The sequence below is a fragment of the Eutrema salsugineum genome, unplaced genomic scaffold (assembly GCF_000478725.1).
Source record: "Eutrema salsugineum unplaced genomic scaffold, Eutsalg1_0 scaffold_3, whole genome shotgun sequence".
Taxonomy (NCBI): Eukaryota; Viridiplantae; Streptophyta; class Magnoliopsida; order Brassicales; family Brassicaceae; genus Eutrema; species Eutrema salsugineum.
The window spans coordinates 11,615,389-11,634,849 of record NW_006256756.1 but is presented as its reverse complement, the minus strand read 5'-3'; the positions used below and the strand labels follow the sequence as shown (position 1 = coordinate 11,634,849).

At 37.4% G+C, this 19,461-nt stretch overlaps 1 protein-coding gene, 1 long non-coding RNA gene and 1 pseudogene across 2 annotated transcripts; 2 read left to right on the top strand and 1 right to left on the bottom strand.

The window, feature by feature from the left end:
* On the top strand, nucleotides 1-1,069 carry LOC18014471 (annotated as a pseudogene).
* A 1,929-nt stretch (nucleotides 1,070-2,998) lies between these two features.
* Nucleotides 2,999-6,906, bottom strand: LOC18014467 (MDIS1-interacting receptor like kinase 2). The gene is made up of 2 exons (XM_006397188.2): nucleotides 4,047-6,906; nucleotides 2,999-3,439 (listed from the first exon to the last, which is right to left on the bottom strand). The coding sequence occupies exons 1-2, from the start codon at nucleotides 6,904-6,906 to the stop codon at nucleotides 3,150-3,152; spliced, it is 3,150 nt and encodes a 1,049-aa protein (XP_006397251.1). The 3' UTR covers nucleotides 2,999-3,149.
* Nucleotides 6,907-10,529: 3,623 nt separating this feature from the next.
* LOC112085228 lies at nucleotides 10,530-11,338 on the top strand. The gene is made up of 3 exons (XR_002898780.1): nucleotides 10,530-10,923; nucleotides 11,008-11,057; nucleotides 11,136-11,338. It is a non-coding gene; the product is annotated as an uncharacterized LOC112085228 (long non-coding RNA).
* Nucleotides 11,339-19,461: the final 8,123 nt, after the last annotated feature.

Below are 19,461 nucleotides of genomic sequence, written 5' to 3'. Positions count from 1 at the left end.
ATGAAAGAGAAGGCCAGCATTGAATCTCCAGATCCTTGATGGCCATACCTAAACCGGTGGAGCAAAAGCATGTCTGTACCCTCTTCTCCTCCTGCTGAAAATCCTGCAACTATATCAGATAAGGTGTTTCAGGAAGTCTCTCCTCCAATTAAATCGAGCATAGAAATCCAGGCTCCCGAGCTGTTGCGACATCAGGAGATCCTCTCGTCACCTCTGGACCACAAGGAGCTTGGAAAAAGCCACTCTCCTTCTCAGATGCTCCTCCATCTGCAGCGAAAGAAATTCCATGTATGGAGCTTCCACTTTGAATTGGCCTGCTCTATCTGTTGGGAATCAACCTCGTCATCAGAAGAATTTGATGGCTCCGTCAAGAGTTTCAAAGAATTTGGAGTCTGACGAGGTATTGAAAGCTTGCTCAAGAAAATACCCGTGGGCTGCTAAAATGGATCAGTCGCTCCGTAATCTCAACAGAGTAACCATGCCAGAGTTCATGGAGGATGGCACACCATTGGTAAAAATCCCCAGCCATGTCCTTTTAGAGGGATTAGAAAATCAGAAGGAGTTTGTAGTTGGTCAATTTTATCGATGTGCAGCTCCATCGGGAGGATTGGTTCACGCCGTGGTAAATAGAATATGGGGCAGAAAGTGTCGCATATTCTCTCGCAAAGAAGGTGAATCTTCATATTTATTCCACATTCCGGATGAGGCAACCCGAAAGTGTATTCTCCAAAGAGGACTGTGGCATGTGGATGACTGTTTGATGTTTGTTTCGGCTTGGTCTCACGCAGGAAACATCACTCTCCCGAAGATCACAATGGTCCCAGCTTGATTGAATCTTAAAAATATTCCTAGCCAACTATACTCGATCAAAGGCATAAAGTGGATTGCATCCGGAATAGGTGAGCCAATGTTAACCAGTAGACCATGGCTTGATCCTACTCAGATGGGTGAGGCTAAGATATTGGTGGAGGTAAAGCTCGATAAACCTTTTCCTCAAAGAGTTGCCTTAGAAGAATCTTGTGAAACAATCACTATGGTTGATGTGGTCTATTCATGGTTGCCTTCTTAATGCACTAGATGTGGTCAATTGGGTCACAAAGAGTCTAGATGTTTAGGAATTGGTAAAGAGAAGGTTGATATGGCTGTTGTCTCTAATCCGATTTCAAATGACACTTGCTCCTTACCTATTGCAAGGGATGCAATAGCTCCTAAAGAAACTGTATCAACTTTGGAAACAAGAAGTCAATCAAATATCCTCTTAGGCCATGAATCTGTCATTCCTGTCTCTAAGATTGCTGCTATACCCGCTGTAAAAGGTACTCCAACTTCTGCATCTAGGTTCTCTTCTCCACCTGTTGGTACAGGTCCAATTATCAACAAAAACTCTACTATCTTGGCCTCTACAACAGAAGTCACAAATTCTGAACAAGTAGTATCTCCATCAATCCCATCAGTCGGTTTACGCAAGACTCTATCCAGTGGAGCATTGGGGAAAAACCGATTTGCCTCCTTAGAATCTTCGGATGAGGACTCCTTGGAGGAAGAAGATAACTCTGTTACAAACGATGATCCTGATCCAGAAATCTTGACTCCTTCGGGGAAAAGAAACCTTCGAGACAGGCCGGTAAAACCACCAGCAAAAGCGAAGGAATGCAGTGGCACCCTGTCGCAGCTGGTCGTCGCAACCGCGATCGAGGTAACAGAGGAGGTCGTGGCTAATCGTGCAACCGAAGATGCCCTTTTAATGAACCGAAGCGGAAAGTCGGTTCTTTCTAACTTATTGTACTTGAGCTAAACTTTATGCGCTTGTGTAATATCTCTTTAAAAATGTATGGCTTTCGGTCATGGACTGATTTCGTTTTTTAATTAATAAAAATGGTTACCGTTTAAAAAAAATTATAAATTTTTATAATTAATCTTATAAACCTTTATAAGTAATCTTTGTTTTATATGTTATCTATGTTTTTCGCATTGTAAGTGTTTTTTTATAAGATTAAGTTAATGTAATTTTATGCTTAATTGTATTATTTAAGAAAATCTTTGTTTTATATGTTATCTATGTTTTTTAGCATTGTAAGTGTTTTTTAATAAGATTAAGTTAATGTAATTTTATGCTTAATTGTGTTATTTAAGAATATGTATTTTTCTTATATTATTTATAATGAATTGTATTATTAATATTTTTTGTTAACATTATTAATATTATTAATATAAATATATTTAAGGTGTAATTTAATAACAAAAAAAAATAAAATACTTTTTAATATAGGATAATATTTAACCTAAGTTTTCAATATTAACTATACTAAAATATAAATCTTTATAAAATAAATAATATTATATAGATGAGATACTTTAGTGGGTATCTCACCAATGGAGACAGTGGCGGAGAGAGTATGTTGGGAGGGGGTGCAATTGACCGAGGTGAAATTCAATTTTTTTATAAATATTTGTATTTTTTATGTAAAAGCTAGATATAATATTAATAATTTAGCTAAATGACCCCTGTAAAATTTGTTTAAAATACATTATAAATTAAAATTGACCCCTATAAATTTTTTTTCTAGCTCTGCTACTGAATGGAGGTAAAAATTTGTGATGAGGTTCTAAAAAAAATTCTTCTCAAAATAGTAGTATTTTACCTTTTGGAGTATCTCACAAATGGAGATGTTCTTAGATGCTTTAGCAGATTTAGTCAATTATTTAATAAAAATAATTTTAGATTGTTGCTTTTTTCTGTTCGGTTTATATTTGGAATAGGGTTTTTCGTATATAAGAAAATGAATTCATTAAAATTTTAAGATATGGTTCATTATTTTTTTTTTTTATTATTTTTGTTTGGTTTTCGAATTAGATCAGATCGGTTTATCTATATTGAACAATAGTATTAGTCATAATTTCGAAACACAAAGAAGGATATCGATATTGTTTAAAAAAAGAAGAAGGATAGCAATATGCATTTTGTTTTCCTTAAGTGAGAAAAAGAATAAAAAAACTATTTACAATAAAATGCGGACTATTGTATAATAGAACAGAATAGTGTCAAATATAACTAACATTCCATAATGGAAAACTAACACATAATCATGAAACCTTAATAATGCATAAAACTATAAAATGCTTGGTATCACTTTCTGCTTGGCCAATTTTTAAGCAAAGGCAGTGGAGATAGAGAGCATTGTTGGGCGAAAATTTGGATCGGAATGTAAGCATAAAAGTGCAACTTTCACAATTTCTAAGATCTCATCTTTGAGCTCTGGCGTTGGCTCTGGTAACCGACGGTCAGAAATTTCTTTCAACGATAGAGTTTTGTCCAGAGGAGACGATGACAAAGTTGAAACTAAATCGCCCGGATGCTCCCCTTTGATCACTTCAAGAGTTAGTACTCCGAAGCTATACACATCGCATTTCTCGGTCACTTTCATTGCGTAAGCTAGTTCTGTCACATTCAATTTCAAAAACATATTAGAAACTATATATACAAAAAAACGTCTAAAATCAGATATATACATTAAACCAACTCGAACCAAATCAAAATGAATCTAAACTAAAATGCTTGAACCAATACCAAGACTTTAACTTTCTGATCGGTTTTCTTATGTAAAATGACTAAAATTTAAAAGCAAAACTATAGCATAATCGATTTGTAACCAAAGTAACCAAAGTTTTAATAATTAGGTCCCAAAATCTATTTATTAAAAGTAAATTAATGTAGTGACGTTATATTAAAGAACATCAATTCTATTTTGTTTTATTGTCATTTTTTTCTAAATTGAACGTGAACTATAAATTTTATCAAACGAAAACAAAAATATTTTGGTTTTCATTTGCATACAAATTTGTAAAAACCGACCTGAATGCGCCCGCCACTTATAGTCAATCAGAAAAGAACCAAACTACACAATTTTCGGTTTTTATTTGGTTTCTGAATTCTGTTAAAAAAACCGTCCTACTCCTAAAACCAGTCTAGTAATTTCAACCAAACCGAACCCGACCCGACACGTTAGATTCCAGATCCATTTATTTAACGGGTTAAAAAGAAGTACCTGGAGCAACATAGCCGTAAGTTCCAGCAACGGCGGACCAATTCGAAGAATCCGCCTTGAGAAGCTTCGCCGTACCGAAATCGGAGATCTTCGCTTCGAAATCTTCGTCGAGAAGAATGTTCCCACTTTTAATATCACGGTGAACAATCGGCGGAGACCGATCATGATGCATATACGACAAAGCATGGGCCACACCTTTCACCACATTGATCCTCTTCCTCCAATCCAGCATCTTCGCTTCTTCGTCGTTCGACAAAACTTTCCTCAAACTCCCTTTCTCCATGTACTCGTACACCAGGAAAGTGTTGCGTCGATGCGAGCAGAATCCGAACAGCTTCACGACGTTCCGGTGACGGATCTCCGTAAGTGCTCTGATCTCGTTTAGGAACTCTTGTTTCACCGCCGGTTTCGAGATCTCCTCGTCTGTTGTCTCGCTGAGCTTTTTCACTGCCATTGTTATCGCTGGTAGCTTCGCTTTGTAGACTTTGCCGCATCCTCCGGTTCCGATTAGGTGTTTCGAGTCGAATTCTCCTGTGGCTTTGATTATTTCTTGGTATTTTACTTTACCATCGAAGCTAAAGATCGATAACGTTTCTCCTGATTCGGTGTCTGAGTTCTCTTCGATTTGAGGCTTTCTCTTACGGAAACAAACGAAAACCCCGGCACAGACTGAGAGGATTATGATTGCTCCGATGATTGGGACGAGTATGTAGATGATTAGGTTTCTGTCTTTGTTTGATTTCTTCTTCCCTGAGGAAGAACTGATCGGACATGGCTTCAAGCGTTGTCTTGTGTCGTCACCACATAAGTCTCTGTTGCCTTCCAATGCATCTGGACCTGCGTCTTTAAATGCTTTGTTATCTGGAATTGGACCTGAGAGGTTGTTGTGTGATATGTCGACGTGTGTTAGTGCCAGCATTTCTCTGAAACTTGGTGGAATTGGACCTGAGAGATTGTTGTGTGAGAGGTCGAGTCTCTCTAGGTTCTGTAAGGAGCTGAACTGTGATGGGATTTCTCCGTCGAGTTGGTTGTGGCTGAGATCAAGAGTTTGTAGCTGAGACAGCTTTGTTAAACCCATGGGGATGTTGTGATCCAACTCGTTTCTGCTCAAGTTCATGTAGTAAAGCCTTGGCAAGGAGTCAAGTGTTGCCGGGATCTCAAAGCTGAATCTGTTTGAGGATAGATCAAGATACTCAAGATTTGCTAAGAGTCTGATTCCTGAAGGTATTTTACCGGATAACTGATTCCCGTTAAGTTGTAGTTTTGACAAACGGTTGAGATTGCTGATTGATTCCGGGAGCTCGCCGGTGATGTTGTTGGAAGATAGATCGAGCTGACTTAGCTGTGTCATGTTCCAAATCTCAGGTGGGATCGGTCCGGTGATGTTATTGTCTGTTGCGATGAACGCAACCAGCTTTCGACTTTGTTCCCACGTCGGTGAAATCTGTCCGTGGAACTTGTTGTTGCTGAGATCAATGAAATTGAGATTCGGGTAGACTCCGAAAGCCTCAGAGATATCTCCGGTGAAACTGTTCCCTTTGAACCTTGCTCTGATCAAACTCTTGCATTCTCTCAAGCTTTTAGGAAGGGGACCTTCGAGGAGGTTATCGTCTAACGTGAGATTCTCGAGCTTGCCACCTCTACAGATGGTATCAGGCAAGACGCCTGTGAAGTTGTTGGTGTCGAGTTGCAGAACGGTCAGCTCTGAAGAGTTAGCAATTCCCGGTGGGATCGGACCTGAAAGCTGGTTATCACGGAGGAATAGCCATTCGAGCTGTGTCAACTTGCCAAATGAATCAGGAACAGGACCAGTGAGTTTGTTCTCACTTATCTCCAAATCAATCATTGTTTCCATGTCTCCTAGCTCCTCAGGTATGGAACCACTAAGCTTATTCAGGTAAAGATGAAGAATGGCTAGGCTTTTGAGGTTTCCTAAAGTAGGAGGAATCGAACCGGTAAGGTTATTTGTGTGGAGGCTAAGGGTATCTAGAGCGGTCATATCACCAATCTCAGGAGGGATTTCACCAGTGAGCCTATTTTCAAACATGTTGAGAAGTGTTACATTCTTCAACTTTCCAAAACTAGAAGGGATTTGACCGGTTAGGTGGTTTCTATCAAGGCATAGCTCAACAAGGTTGCTAAGGTTTCCGATTTCAGGAGGGATCGTACTAGAGAGAGTATTGATAAAGAGATAAAGGTTAACTAGTTTGGTTAGGTTTCCAAAAGAAGAAGGTATTGGTCCGGTCAACAAATTGTCGTACAGGGCTATTTCTTGAACCTTAGTTAACCGACCGATTTCAGAAGGAATCGATCCGTTTAACTTGTTTTCGACAAGATGGAGAGTTTCTAGGTTACTTAAATTGCCAAGCTCAGGTGGGATTTCACCAACTAACTGGTTAATGGACAAATCGAAGTAGATGAGTTTAGAGAATTGTCCGAATTGGGGAGGAATGGTTCCAGAGAAACGGTTCATGCTAAGATCAACATAAGTGAGATTGGGAAGAGAAGAGAATGGAAAATCTTGGAAAGTACCTTCAATACCGGTATTCGTGAGATTTAACCGGATGATGCTCCCGCGTAAGCAAGAAACACCATACCAACTTGTACAGAAGCTGCTTGTGTTTGGGTTCACCCAAGAAGACAGTTTTGAGGTACTTGTCTGGTTTGTGAAAGTTGACTTCCATTTGAGAAGAGCATTTGCTTCTGAGACTGTTGCAGAAGCTGTAAGAGAACAGCTCAAGATTGTGAATATGATCAAAAGGAATTGAAGCTTGTCTTTACAAGCCATTCTCTCTATTGATCTTAAAATGAGATTAGTGAGATTTTTTTTTTTCTTTTTTTTTTCTGGGTTTGTGTTCATATACAATTCACGCATTATCTCAAAATGTCTGTCTTTTATAATCTGCAAAATTCATTCGTTGACGGGCTTGAGAGTTGACTATTAGTTGTCACTTGATATTAGAGGACAAAACGTCAATAGTTTGAATTTCTTTAGATATATTATAAATGTCTCGAAGAATTCACTTTAAATATTGGCCGTTTACTTTGTCAAATCTTGAAAGAAAAAAAAATTCACAGTTCACATATATTTAAGGAAAATATATGAAAAGCACTTGCTAACTTATTGTTTTCATATTCAATTACTCTTAATTTATTTTAGTCATTGTTTTGTATATATATATATAAACATGTTCTTTATTGTCAGTCTTTGAATTTGAAACACTAAAAGGGAAGATAGTATAGGTGGATTATCTAGGTCGACAAGGATGGTCAAACTCCTTAGAAAATAATACTTTACTTATGTTCATCTGAATGATAGAATTTATTAGTTTTTTTCCCAGTAACCTCGTTGAAAGTAATCTTTATTGGCAACTCAAAATACATAGTTCTAAAAAAAACTACACTTACTTTCACAATGGAATGTCTCTCCCTTTTGATGCATTTTTTGTAGTAAAACTTTATCTTTATCAAAAAAGTTCATAAATCGCGTAGTTTATTACTATATATATACATCTTGTACTATGAATCTGGAACGTAAAATGTATAGATTTGTAAAACACGGACGCACCTAACCACTAGAAACCAAGCATCGCATATAGTCATGTTCCCTTCATCCAAATAAACCAGAAAAGGTTTGTATTACTGCTATAATTTATGCTGAAAAAGACTAAAAATTCCAGTTTTTAGGGTTGAGATCTACGACAAAAACGATTGACTTTGAAAGTCTTGCACAAATAATGGTTTATTACAACTAACTGGCCCAGTCAAAGCTATCACACGGAATGGAGCTTTCTTATTGTATTGAATGTTGATATTTTATTTTCTTAGTCTTTTTAGTTGAGAAAAAAAAATTTATTAGTCTTAGTTCAAGTATTTGATTAGTTATTGAACGTAACGTAGAAATTGTTAGTGGTATTTTTCATAATAATTATTTGTGGAGAATAATGTGTGAAACCAAAGTCTCTTCGGGTAGAAAAAAGGGCCGTTAGAAAAATAGAAAAGTCGACAAGAGAGAAGAATGAGAAGTCAATGACCAAAGATTGGTGCCAAGACTGAAGAGCAAACATTATTTTTTTAAAGATAGAGTGTGGGTCGAGTATCAGTAATTTGGTCATATCATGCATAGTTTTTTTTTATATATTATTATCTTGCATAGTTGCACGACTCGTATGGGTAAATATGACTGCCAAGTGTCAAAGTAGAAGAACAAACAGTACGGGTTGATATTTCTTAAGACCAGTTGATTACTCTGCAAAAATACAGTGGCATAGGAAAAAAAATTCTTACCAGAGCAGAACAACTTTTTTTGTTGTTGACAACAAAACATCATTCCATTACGATTGCACGGCAAGTGACTCTCTTCTAGAGATAGTTAGGCAGGGGCCGTGACGCTTACATGAGAAAACCTTACACCTCGTACTTTAGCAGTTTTGGCAAGCTTATCTGCACAGACATTACAAGATCTAGAGACATGTGATAGACTAAACGACCTAAAAGACAATGATAAAGACTTAAAACCTTCTAATTTTGCTGCGAACATAGACTAGTTTGAAGGATTCACAGTTATGGAGATCAAATCAGAGCAATATGTGTAGAAGGTTTTGCAAGCCACATGTGAGGAAATGATGCATTTCGTAGCCCAAATCAGGGAGTCCAGCACTGCATGCAACGGGATAAGCTTCGGTCGGCACCCTTTAGCCCCACGAGGATGATATTTCGACCAGAAGTAACGAGCCAACTGTGTCCACTGACAGATGTCGTTTCCAGCCACAAACCATCGAGATAACATCCAATCTCCTCTGAAGAGGGAGTAATTGTTGACACAGCATCCTGATCATGACTAATGGCTCCACTACACTACAAGATTTTAGAGTATTGATAGCACTTGCAGATAGCGTTTTGGTTGGTTATGATATTTTTAACTAAACTGGGTATTTAAGATAGCGTTTCTTAATTTTGAAATGCTATAATTGATGTTCTGTGCAAAAAAAATGTTGATCTGTGAAATTTTACTTTGGCGCCTGTGTTTTAATAGCATTTACAGAAATTAAACGTTATGTAAAAAAATTGGATCTAAACACAACAAAATTTGGTCGACGAAAACTTAGGATATTCACAAAAGTCCCTTTTGTTATCCCTTCTCTCTTATTTCACTCTCGATCTCTTTTCTCTCTGTCTTGATCCCAATCACTCTCACTCTCGATCTCTCTCACTCTCAGTCTCGATCTCTCTCTCTCAGTCTCAATCGCGATCTCTGTTCTGTGATCACACACAGGCCACCTCCAATTTCACATAACAGATCAAGACCTGATAGGTTCCGTCAAGGAGGACGAAGCGGTCCGCAAAACTTCCAAAGAAACCCACTGTATAATCAGAGTATCAATACCACAGTTTTCAAAGCACAAGAAGATGTTACAATGAACCAGCTCATTGTGTAGCCAAGGAAGGGCCTCCGAATCTACAATTTTATTCAAGTTGTATCCATCCCTCCACCACCTTGGTTAAGTCCAAGTTTTTATAATGAACCAGCTCATTGTCACTTCTCGTTTATAATGAAACTTATGTATTTCATATATATATATAAAAAGAACAATACACAATACACAACCAAGAATTAATTATTTTTTAAAACAAAAGATATTCATTTTTATTTAGAGTTTAGGGCATAAGATTAGGGTATGTATAAAGTATAAGGTTTGAAATATAATTTGTTTAAGTGCTATTAACAATATATATAATAAATTTTTATGAATTAATGAGTGTTTAATTTAAGGTTTAGATATTCACCATTGTGAGATATTTTTTTTTCTATTTCTCAATAAAAAAATAAATACAACAAAAATTTGTTTCATGAAATAATTTAAAATTAAAATAAGAATGAAAAGTTAGTGCATCTTTAATTTAGAGTTTACGACATATAGTTTGTGGTTTAGGGTATAAAGATATAAGGTTTGAAATATAATTATTTTCATAGATTAATGAGTTTTTGATTTTAGAGTATATATAGGTATTCATAATTGTATAGATATATGTTTCTATTTCTCAAATAAAAAATTTGTTAAACAAACAATTAATTCACACTTAAAGTTTAGGGTTTAGGGTATTGGAGTATATATAGGGTTTAGGATTCACACAATAACAAATGATAATAATCGCAATAAAAATTAAGTGATTGAAAAATGAATATAGACATACAAACCCAAGAACTTATCATTATCTCAATAAATAAAATTATCACAAACTCATGTTTATAAACCATTTTCTATTACTAAAGTAAATAAAACGATTTTATTTAGGATAAGAGAGAAAAAAAAAGTCTTCAGAAGATGAGAACCAATCTGGAGAGATGTTACGGATCGATTACGTGGCACACTCTCACACCCTAGGATACTTCCTTCCTTTGCTTTTTATTTTTCTCTCCGATTCTTCCTTCCTCTGCTTTCAATTATTAGCAAGAGAGAAGGGATCAATGACATGGCATAATTCTGACTTCCTTTCTTTCTGAGTTTCAAGATCTACTTCCTAAATCTCTTTTTCTTTCTTAGATTAACGACGACCACGGCGAAGCTGTAGGTAGATTCAAATCTAATTCTGTCGTTCACTTCTCTTCCTCGTCTCATATTTCCCCTCTCGTGCCTCCTTTAACGACGAAAACAGCGAAGCAAAGCTTCACTGAAAACACCCACGCCTCAGAACTATGCTCCGTTTATGGCGGCGATTTAGATCCAAGCCCGACGGGATCATAATGTCTCAGATCTCATGAGATTTCTTAAAATCCATCGTTTCTATGTGGAAAATAGACTCTTAATCATGGTGAATTGAGTCTCAGTCCCGATTCAAGGTCAGGAAGGAGAAAGAGAGAAGGGATATGTCTCAGGTACATGAATCAGTTTTTTAATCTAAGATCTGGGTTATATATTCTGTGGCTTTACTGCAATTTCACTGTCTGGCTTTGAGTTAGGGTTGATGTTTGAAAAATCCAAGGAGGTGATTCAGATGTTTAACAGCTCTGTAAGTTCCATCAGTTAGTGTTCAAAGATAATTCAGCTCTCTAATGTTTCTGATCTTTTGTATTTGTTCGATTTGTAGCAAATTGGTGGTAAAAGAGTGAAAGTTAAAATTCCCGGAGGTGCCAAGAGGGCAAGAGAAGTATTGAAGGGAGGTCTCGGGGATTTGGTTTCATCTTATTCGAGTCAGCAGAAGATGTTTAGTCTGCTCTTAATGCCATGAATGATCATGATCTGTTTAGTAGTACTTAGTGAAGGATTCGTGTAATTTCACTTTGTAAACCTCAAGTTATTTAATGTAAATTTAAATGTATTTTTATTTTATATTTTTTATTTAAATTAAATGTATTTAAATTAAATTAATATTTTCAAAAAATTGGGGTCGAAAAAACAAAAATATGTTAATGACCAACTGAAATATATAACATTTAAGGATTGCTATGTTTAATATATAGATGACATTTACATAATGCTATTATATAGCTAATTCATAATACTGAATAAACGCTATTGTAGATTAACATATTGCAGACATTAAAACGCTATGATAAAAATATATACCATATCATTTATAAAAAACGCTATCTAAAGTGTCAGACTTTTTATCGCGGACGATGATAGAGCGTTTAACTAAACACTATCGTATCGTTAGATAGCGTTTTTCGTCCGCAATTAATACGTGATATTCTTGTAGTGCTATCCTCCGCATGCACTCTTCTCCAGACTTCTTTCTCTGCTTTTGTGTGATTTAATATATCAGGTGGAAGTTCGTCCATGTTCTCGAATACCTTTTTATTCCTTGCTTTCCACAGGAACCAGATAATCCATGGGAAAATACGAAGATGATCTTCGTTTAGTCATGATTCACACGCTCTCCAGAAGAGATAATCGAGGTTACCATAGATGGAGGATTAGGGAAAAATATTTGGAGCTGAGGGAATCGTCGAAAAAGCCCATACTTGCTTAGATGGTGGGCATTCAAATATCTTATGGTTTATTGTCTCCTCTGAACCACATCTCAGACATCCTTTATCACGTCCTATATGTCGGGAGAATAAACGTTGGCAAGTCACCACACTGCCATTTACGCATTGCCACACAAAGTGTTTGATTTTTTCGTATGGTTTTTAGTTTTCCTATCTGCGCCTTTAATACCGTAGTACTGGGTCCCTAAACAGGGAGGTCGCAGGTCAGACAAAATAAGGTTTTGGCATTCCAATATCCTGATTTGACGGTGTAGTTTTTGGATTTTGTGTAAATGCAACTATACATATGTCTCGAGAAAGCTTGACTTGGGCGTAACCTTATCTTGTCTTGATTTGACGGTGTAGTTTTTGGATTTTGGGTGAATCCAACTACAACCTTAAAATAAGGGTAATCTCCTCGGGAGGGAATAATTAGACGATCTAGTTTCAACCGTTTAGTCTCAAAGTCAATAAGAGTATTGACATAAAGGAGTGGGTCGCGATCCTCATGAAGTCCCCTCGGGGGTCTAGCTGGAATGTGATGGGCTTGCGGGCCTAGGGTTTGTTTTTAACAAGCTCGTTGGTCCTCCAAAAGTTTTAAATTTATAAAACCCTAGTGTCTGCAAGTGCACAGATGTACGTTGTAAGACTTAGGGTGTCGATCCACAGGGAGGATGTCTAATCTACGAGAAACAACAAACTGGGAAAGTAAGCAAAGTCATAAACCAATAAAAGTTTTGGGGTTTTTGGTTAAGAATCCTAAACTAAACCTAATCTAATATTCACAAGAAATAAAATGCAATGCAGGATAAATTGTTAAAGAATATCTCAAGCATATCGACTCAAACTAAAGACTTTTAAACTCATAGGTGGCGACTTAGAATTCTCCCATTTCCAATTAGCTTCCAGGCGATTTATCTTCATCTGTTTCTGGGAATCTGCATGGAACTAGAATAGACATATGTATGATTAACCAACTCTGGTCATCTTAATCAACTAATCACTTAGATCTGAAAAATAACTCTTGCTCTCATGACAGAAATAAGATCATGCATTAGACATTGAATTCGTCTGCTCACATCTACTCTATAGGTAGCTTTCGACTCCTATAGCGACTATGTTCTTCTGAAGCTAGGTATGGATGATCTGATACAACACTCTCGTGGTTCTGATCGATCCTAGGCTCAGAGAATAGGTCATGAATCTACTCTCATGCAATATGAACAACTTAGAAGAGATGAGATCCAGAATATGGTTTAGAACTATAGAAATCCTAATCGATATATATGCTTGTCGATGACTCTTAAAACAACTTGACTCTCTGGGACTAATCTACATGATGCAATGAATGATAAAAGACATAGAAGAATGCAAAAAATGAAACAGATAAGTTAATAATATAAAAAGGAGAAAGAACAATGGATTTGGGAAGAATCCCCATCTCCATCACCTAACCATAGAAAAACAAAGTTTGGTGGCTCAAAATCTCATTACAGGAGCACACACCCGTTTAGGACTGCTAAACAATGTATTTATAGGTCCTAAGGTCTTCCAGGTCTCTTTTAGGGCTTTTCTGAAGATGAATGGCGAAGTGGGCTTTGATGTTGGGCCTTGTGGCTCGGCCTAAGGTCCACCGGGGGTGAGAGTCTTCCAGGGCAGGTAAAACATGTATTTCCCGTGGGTGAGTGTCTTCCGGGACTGGTGAACTCGGTCAACTTGTTTTCCATGTATCTTTTGATTGCACCGTGGATCTTTGTGAAGTAAAGTGTTATGGAAAGCTGGTTGTTTCCTCTTGATTGTCTCCAAATTTTAGCTGGATCAGACGGTGGGAAGGCCTCTCATTTGTTACCAAACTTTTGACGATCTGACTCTGAGCTGAAAAAATGGATTTTTTTCCATTTTGCCATCATATCGCCTAAATTTCCTGAAAAGATCCTTGAAACTACAAATACATGAAAATCATAATAAAAGTTCCTAAAACAAAATAAAACCTTTGAAAAAGCATTTAAAATCAATGGTGAAAAGTGGTCAAATTTAGGTGTAAATGCCCCCACAGTTTCCTGTCACATTCTCCTTGCTTTAAGATTTCTGATCTCTTTTTTTTCAGGTTCTCCTTATAGTTCCCCTAGATTTGGATTTTTGTCCAGGTTGTGAATCCATAACTCCTTACGTGAATACCTATTGCCTTGGCTCAAATGATTTCGGCTTCTAAGACTCTTTAGGCTCTTAGTTTCCTTTCTTTCTTTTTTTTTTTGTTTTTTTTTGTTTTTTTTTTAAAGGGAAAACTGCCTTTTGACTTGGAGTCTTAATGAGCACGAAATTTACCTTTAAGAATGAGCTTTTCTGAGGCATCATAAGATTTTTGGCACACTCCCTTCTGGTCTCTTTCAGTCTTTCTCTTGAGTGACTGAAAACTATGTTGTTCCTCCCTCTCCGGCGTTTTTGCACATATCTGTCGATATAAACTTAAGAGAGATGCATGAGGTTTGAACATGAAGGTTTGGGTTAAGGGTGTGGTACCAGCTAAAGATGAACTGGCCATCTAGGACAATAAAGAATGGTAACAATAAGGTAAAGATGTCCTAAATATATATCATGATGCCTTTTTAAAATCATTGATGAGAAAATTAGATGTCAAGATTAAGTCCAAGTGAGATGAGCTAGTATATCCTGTCAGAAAAGATCTCCATGAATAGAAGTCCTCTAGTGGGATTTTGTAGTGTAGGTACTCTAGCTACTGCTTAGTGTAGTACTAAACCTTAAAAGAGCTTTTTATGAATGATTGGTGTAGAAGCAAACAAGTTAGTTATCATCATCGATTTTGTCATTATTCCCTTAAAATGTATTTCACCTTTGAAAACACTTTTTGAAACTCAAAAGATTTTTGAAAAGTTTTAAGAAAATCGATTTAAAAAATTAATTTTTTTTTAAAAAAAATGCAGAATGCAAAAGCTCATACAAGAAAAGGTGGTTAGAAAGGGATGAAATCCTCCCCCATACTTAAGTCACACTGTTCCCAATGTGAAATAAATCAAGCAAGGATGAGAAATAGAGTATGTGAAAAATTTAAAAAGATTAAGGAAAATAAAACTTATCTGGTGTTGGTGATGGATTGTGAGGTGATTGTGGTGGTGGTAGGATGTTGAAGTGGATGGTGGATGGTGTGGAGTGATGCTTGATCCAACTTGGATGGAATTGAATCAAGGTAGAGGTTGAAGTGGCCAAGGAAGGCCGAATGGTGCTGGCCGCGGATCAAGATGTCCCGGGCGGGGTAAGACGCGTGCTGGTCGCGGTTCAAGGCCTCGTGGCCGCGGAAAAATGCTTGCTGGCCGCAGCTGAACCTCTTTTGGCCGCGGTCAGCTCCTTTTCTTTTTTTTTTCTTTTTTTTTTGGCATACTAAGGTCTGTCTAAAATAAAAAAAAACAAAACTTTAATAGAAAAAGAAAGCTAAACAAAAGTAATTAGATACCTAAATGGATTGCCTCCCATCAAGCGCTTTGGTTTATAGTCCTTAGCTAGACTTTGCAAAGAAAAAGACTTAGTTCAAATAGGATCTTGTCCTAAGACAAGTCCTTTTCGAAATCCTCCTGTTCTGTCTTGCAGGTTCTTCATCACTCCAGAATTCTTCGGGTTCAAATGCATGGGCTTTATGCTCTCCTCTTTTGCTCTTAAGTGGTGTAACTTCATAGAAGATGTCATTGTTGATATTGGCAAAAGAAGCTCTCCTGTTGGGCCAATCCATGATGGCTCCAGCAGTTGCTAAGATAGGCCATCCAAGGATAACTGGATAAAAGTCATCTTTGATTTTCACTATGTATAGATCGACAGGCGCAATGCAATCTCCAATCCTTAGAGGAATGTCTTGGGCTATCCCTCTTGGTATTGCACTTGAATCATCTGCTAAGCTAATCTTTGTCCTGGTACTTAGATGTGCTTAATGCCAAGTCTCAAAGCAGTTGCTTTGGACATCATGTTAATGCAAGCTCCAGAATCACAAAGAATATTGAGGAATCTTTCACCTTTAATGTCACAAGAGATAAGAAATTGATCTTTGTCTTGAACTTTGTGCAGAGTTTGAACTGGTCTACCTTCTTGGGCGTGTGTGAACAAGTCTTTCATCTCTTGGATAGATTCTTTGCTGTCACAGAAGAAGTGGCCTATCATGTGGTCTCTACATGCTTTGGCAAATGAAATTCCTTTGGGCAGAGTCTGAACTACTTGATTGAACTCTTCAAGTGCTTCTTTGCTGATCTTGTTTGTGTAGTCACTGGCTTCTTGGGGATCTTTGAGATGGATCCTGTAAACAGCTGCATCAGGTGATGATCTAGGAAAAGATAGATATCTGGCTCTTATGAAATATGTAGAGATGTTCTCCTTAGTCTCCTTGCTGTATCTGAAGAAAACTTGAAGCCAGCCTTGCTTCCTGATGTCATCGAATCCGAGATAGAGAAGAATGGACTTCACAAACTTGTTGAATTAGATTAGTCTTTCTCTAGATATGCTCTTGGTTATTGGTTCTATGTTGTCATCAGATGAATCATCCCCAGGGTTTGGATACTTTACAAACAAACCATACTCTTCATCTTCTGAGAATTGCTCTTGAAGTTCATTGTCACAAGTGTAAACTATGTTGTAAGATGTATAAGTGTTGGATTCCTCCTTTTCCTTTGATGCTTGTGCAGTGATTGAGAAGACAGCTTGATCAAACAACCTAGATCTGGTCACATGAGGTCGGTCTTCAGTTGGACAGGTTTCAGAAAGAGGTTGGAAGTTCTCCCAATCTGAGAAATCATGCTCCACCGCGGGTGAGGAGCTCGGAGCCGTGGTGAAAGTGGCTCTGGCCGCGGGTGAGGTGCTCACAGCCGCGGTCAGCTTCCTCCTGCTCTCCATGCTTGATTCTTCAATCTCTTCTTCTCCATTGTTATTCTCTTGCCCCCAGTGGCTGTCAGGCATGTCTTAGATATCCAAATCATTGATTCCATTCATATCACACTCCTTATGATCTTTAAAAAGTTTTTCAAATTTCTCTTCTACTTCATCTAAAGCATAAACAACTTTATCTAAAGTAGCATCAAGCTCTTCAGTCATGTTTGTGATCTTTTCAATCTCTTCATTTATCTCTAACTTGTCTGCGTCAGAGTACCACTTTCTATCTTTGAAATCTCTCTCCATTGATCAGGACATTGCAACCTTTTTGTTCTTTAAGTGCTCAACGAAGGGCGATTGTGTTCTTTGCCTCTCCTTCTTCAACGTCTTTAAGTCTCCGCTCTAGAATTGCATTATCTTTGAGCCTTTTTTTCCTCTAGAGTCTTCATTTGATCAGAGAGACATTTGAACTTCCTGCTAAAATCAGAGGACATTGATTCCAATTTCAAAAAAAGGTTAGATTCAGCAATAGCTTGTAGATCAAGAAACTCATTCAGTGTGGTGTCTAATCGATCTAGTTGGAGCCTAAATTGATCAGCCTCAGCGTTTTGGTGCATAATCTGATGAGGAAGAAGATGAGATGGTCGGATTCACCAGGTGTGGCGAATAGGGCTCATCTCGATGGTGAGGAGGTCTCGAGTCTCCATGGTGGTGATTCGGATTAGGGTTCTGAAGATGATGATCAAAATCACGCCTGGATGGTGATTCACATGCGCAGGGAGCTTCACACAGGTCGCAAGACCTTCGCTCGGGATTATGGTTTCTTCTTGGATGATCCATGCTTCAAAGAATTCTGAAATTAGGGAAAACAGAAGAAGAATAAGTAGAAAAAGAAAAAGTTAGGGTGTTTATGAATTTGGTTTACTTCCTATGTTGCTTTGGCAAAAACTCGACATATATATAGTTTTCTGCGGCTTCCACCTCCCAGGTTTAGACCTCTAGAGACTAAAATCCTTTCCGGCAACGGCGCCAAAAACTTGATGGGCTTGCGGGCCTAGGGATTATTTTTAACAAGCCCGTTGGTCCTCCAAAAGTTATAAATTTATAAAACCCTAGTGTCTGCAAGTGCACATATGTATGTTGTAGGACTTAGGTGTCGATCCACAGGGAGGATGTCTAATATGCGAGAAAGAACAAACTGGGAAAGTAAGCAAAGTCATAAACCAATAAAAGTTTTGGGGTTTTTGGTTAAGAATCTTAAATTAAAGCTAATCTAATATTCACAAGAAATAAAATGCAATGCATGATGAATTGTTAAAAGAATATCTCAAGCATATCGACTCAAAGTAAAGACTCTTAAACTCATATGTGGCGACTTAGACTTCTCCGGTTTACTCTAATCGATGTATGATGGCATTTTCAATTAGCTTCCGAGCAATTTATCTTCATCAGTTTCTGGGAATCTGCATGGAACTATAATAGACATATGTATGATTAACCAACTCTCGTCATCTTAATCAACTAATCACTTAGATCTGACAATTAACTCTCGCTCGCATGACAGAAATAAGATCATGCATTAGACATTGAATTCGTCTGCTCACATCTTCTCTATAGGTAGCTTTCGACTCCTATAGCGACTATGTTCTTCTGAAACTAGGTATGGATGATCTGATACAACACTCTCGTGGTTCTGATCGATCCTAGGCTCAGAAAATAGGTCATGAATCTACTCTCATGCAATATGAACAACTTAGAAGAGATGAGATCCAGAATATGGTTTAGAACTATAGAAATCCTAATCGATATATATGCTTGTTGATGACTCTTAAACCAACTTGATTCTCTGGGACTAATCTCCATAATGCAATGAATGATAAAAGACATAGAATAATGCAAAAGAATGAAACAGAGAAGTTAATAAGATAAAAAGGAGAAAGAACAATGGATCTGGAGAAGAATCCCCATCTCCATTGCCTAACCCTAGAAAAAACAAAGTTTGGTGGCTCAAAATCTCATTATAGGAGCACACACCCGTTTAGGGCTGCTAAACAATGTATTTATAGGTCCTAAGGTCTTCCAGGTCTCTTTTATAGATTTTCTAAAGATGAATGGCGAAGTGGGCTTTGATGTTGGGCCTTGTGGCTCATCCTAAGGTCCACCGGGGGTCAAAGTCTTCCAGGACAGGTAAAACATGTGTTTCCCGCGGGTGAGAGTCTTCCAGGACTGGTGAACTGGGTCAACTTGTTCTCCATGTATCTTTTGATTGCACCGTTGGATTTTTGTGATGTAAAGTGCTATGGAAAGATGGTTGTCTCCTCTTGATTGTCTCCAAACTTGAGCTGGATCAGACGGTGGAAAGGCCTCCATTTGTTTCCAAACTTCTGACAGCCAGACTCTAAACTGAAAAAGTGGAGTTCTTCCATTTTGCCATCATATTCTATAAGTTTTCTGAAAAGAGCCTTGAAACTACAAATACATGAAAATCATAATAAAAATTCCTAAAACTGATTAAAACCTTTGAATAAGCATTTGAAATCAATGGTGAAAATGGGTCAAAACCAGGTGTTATCAGAA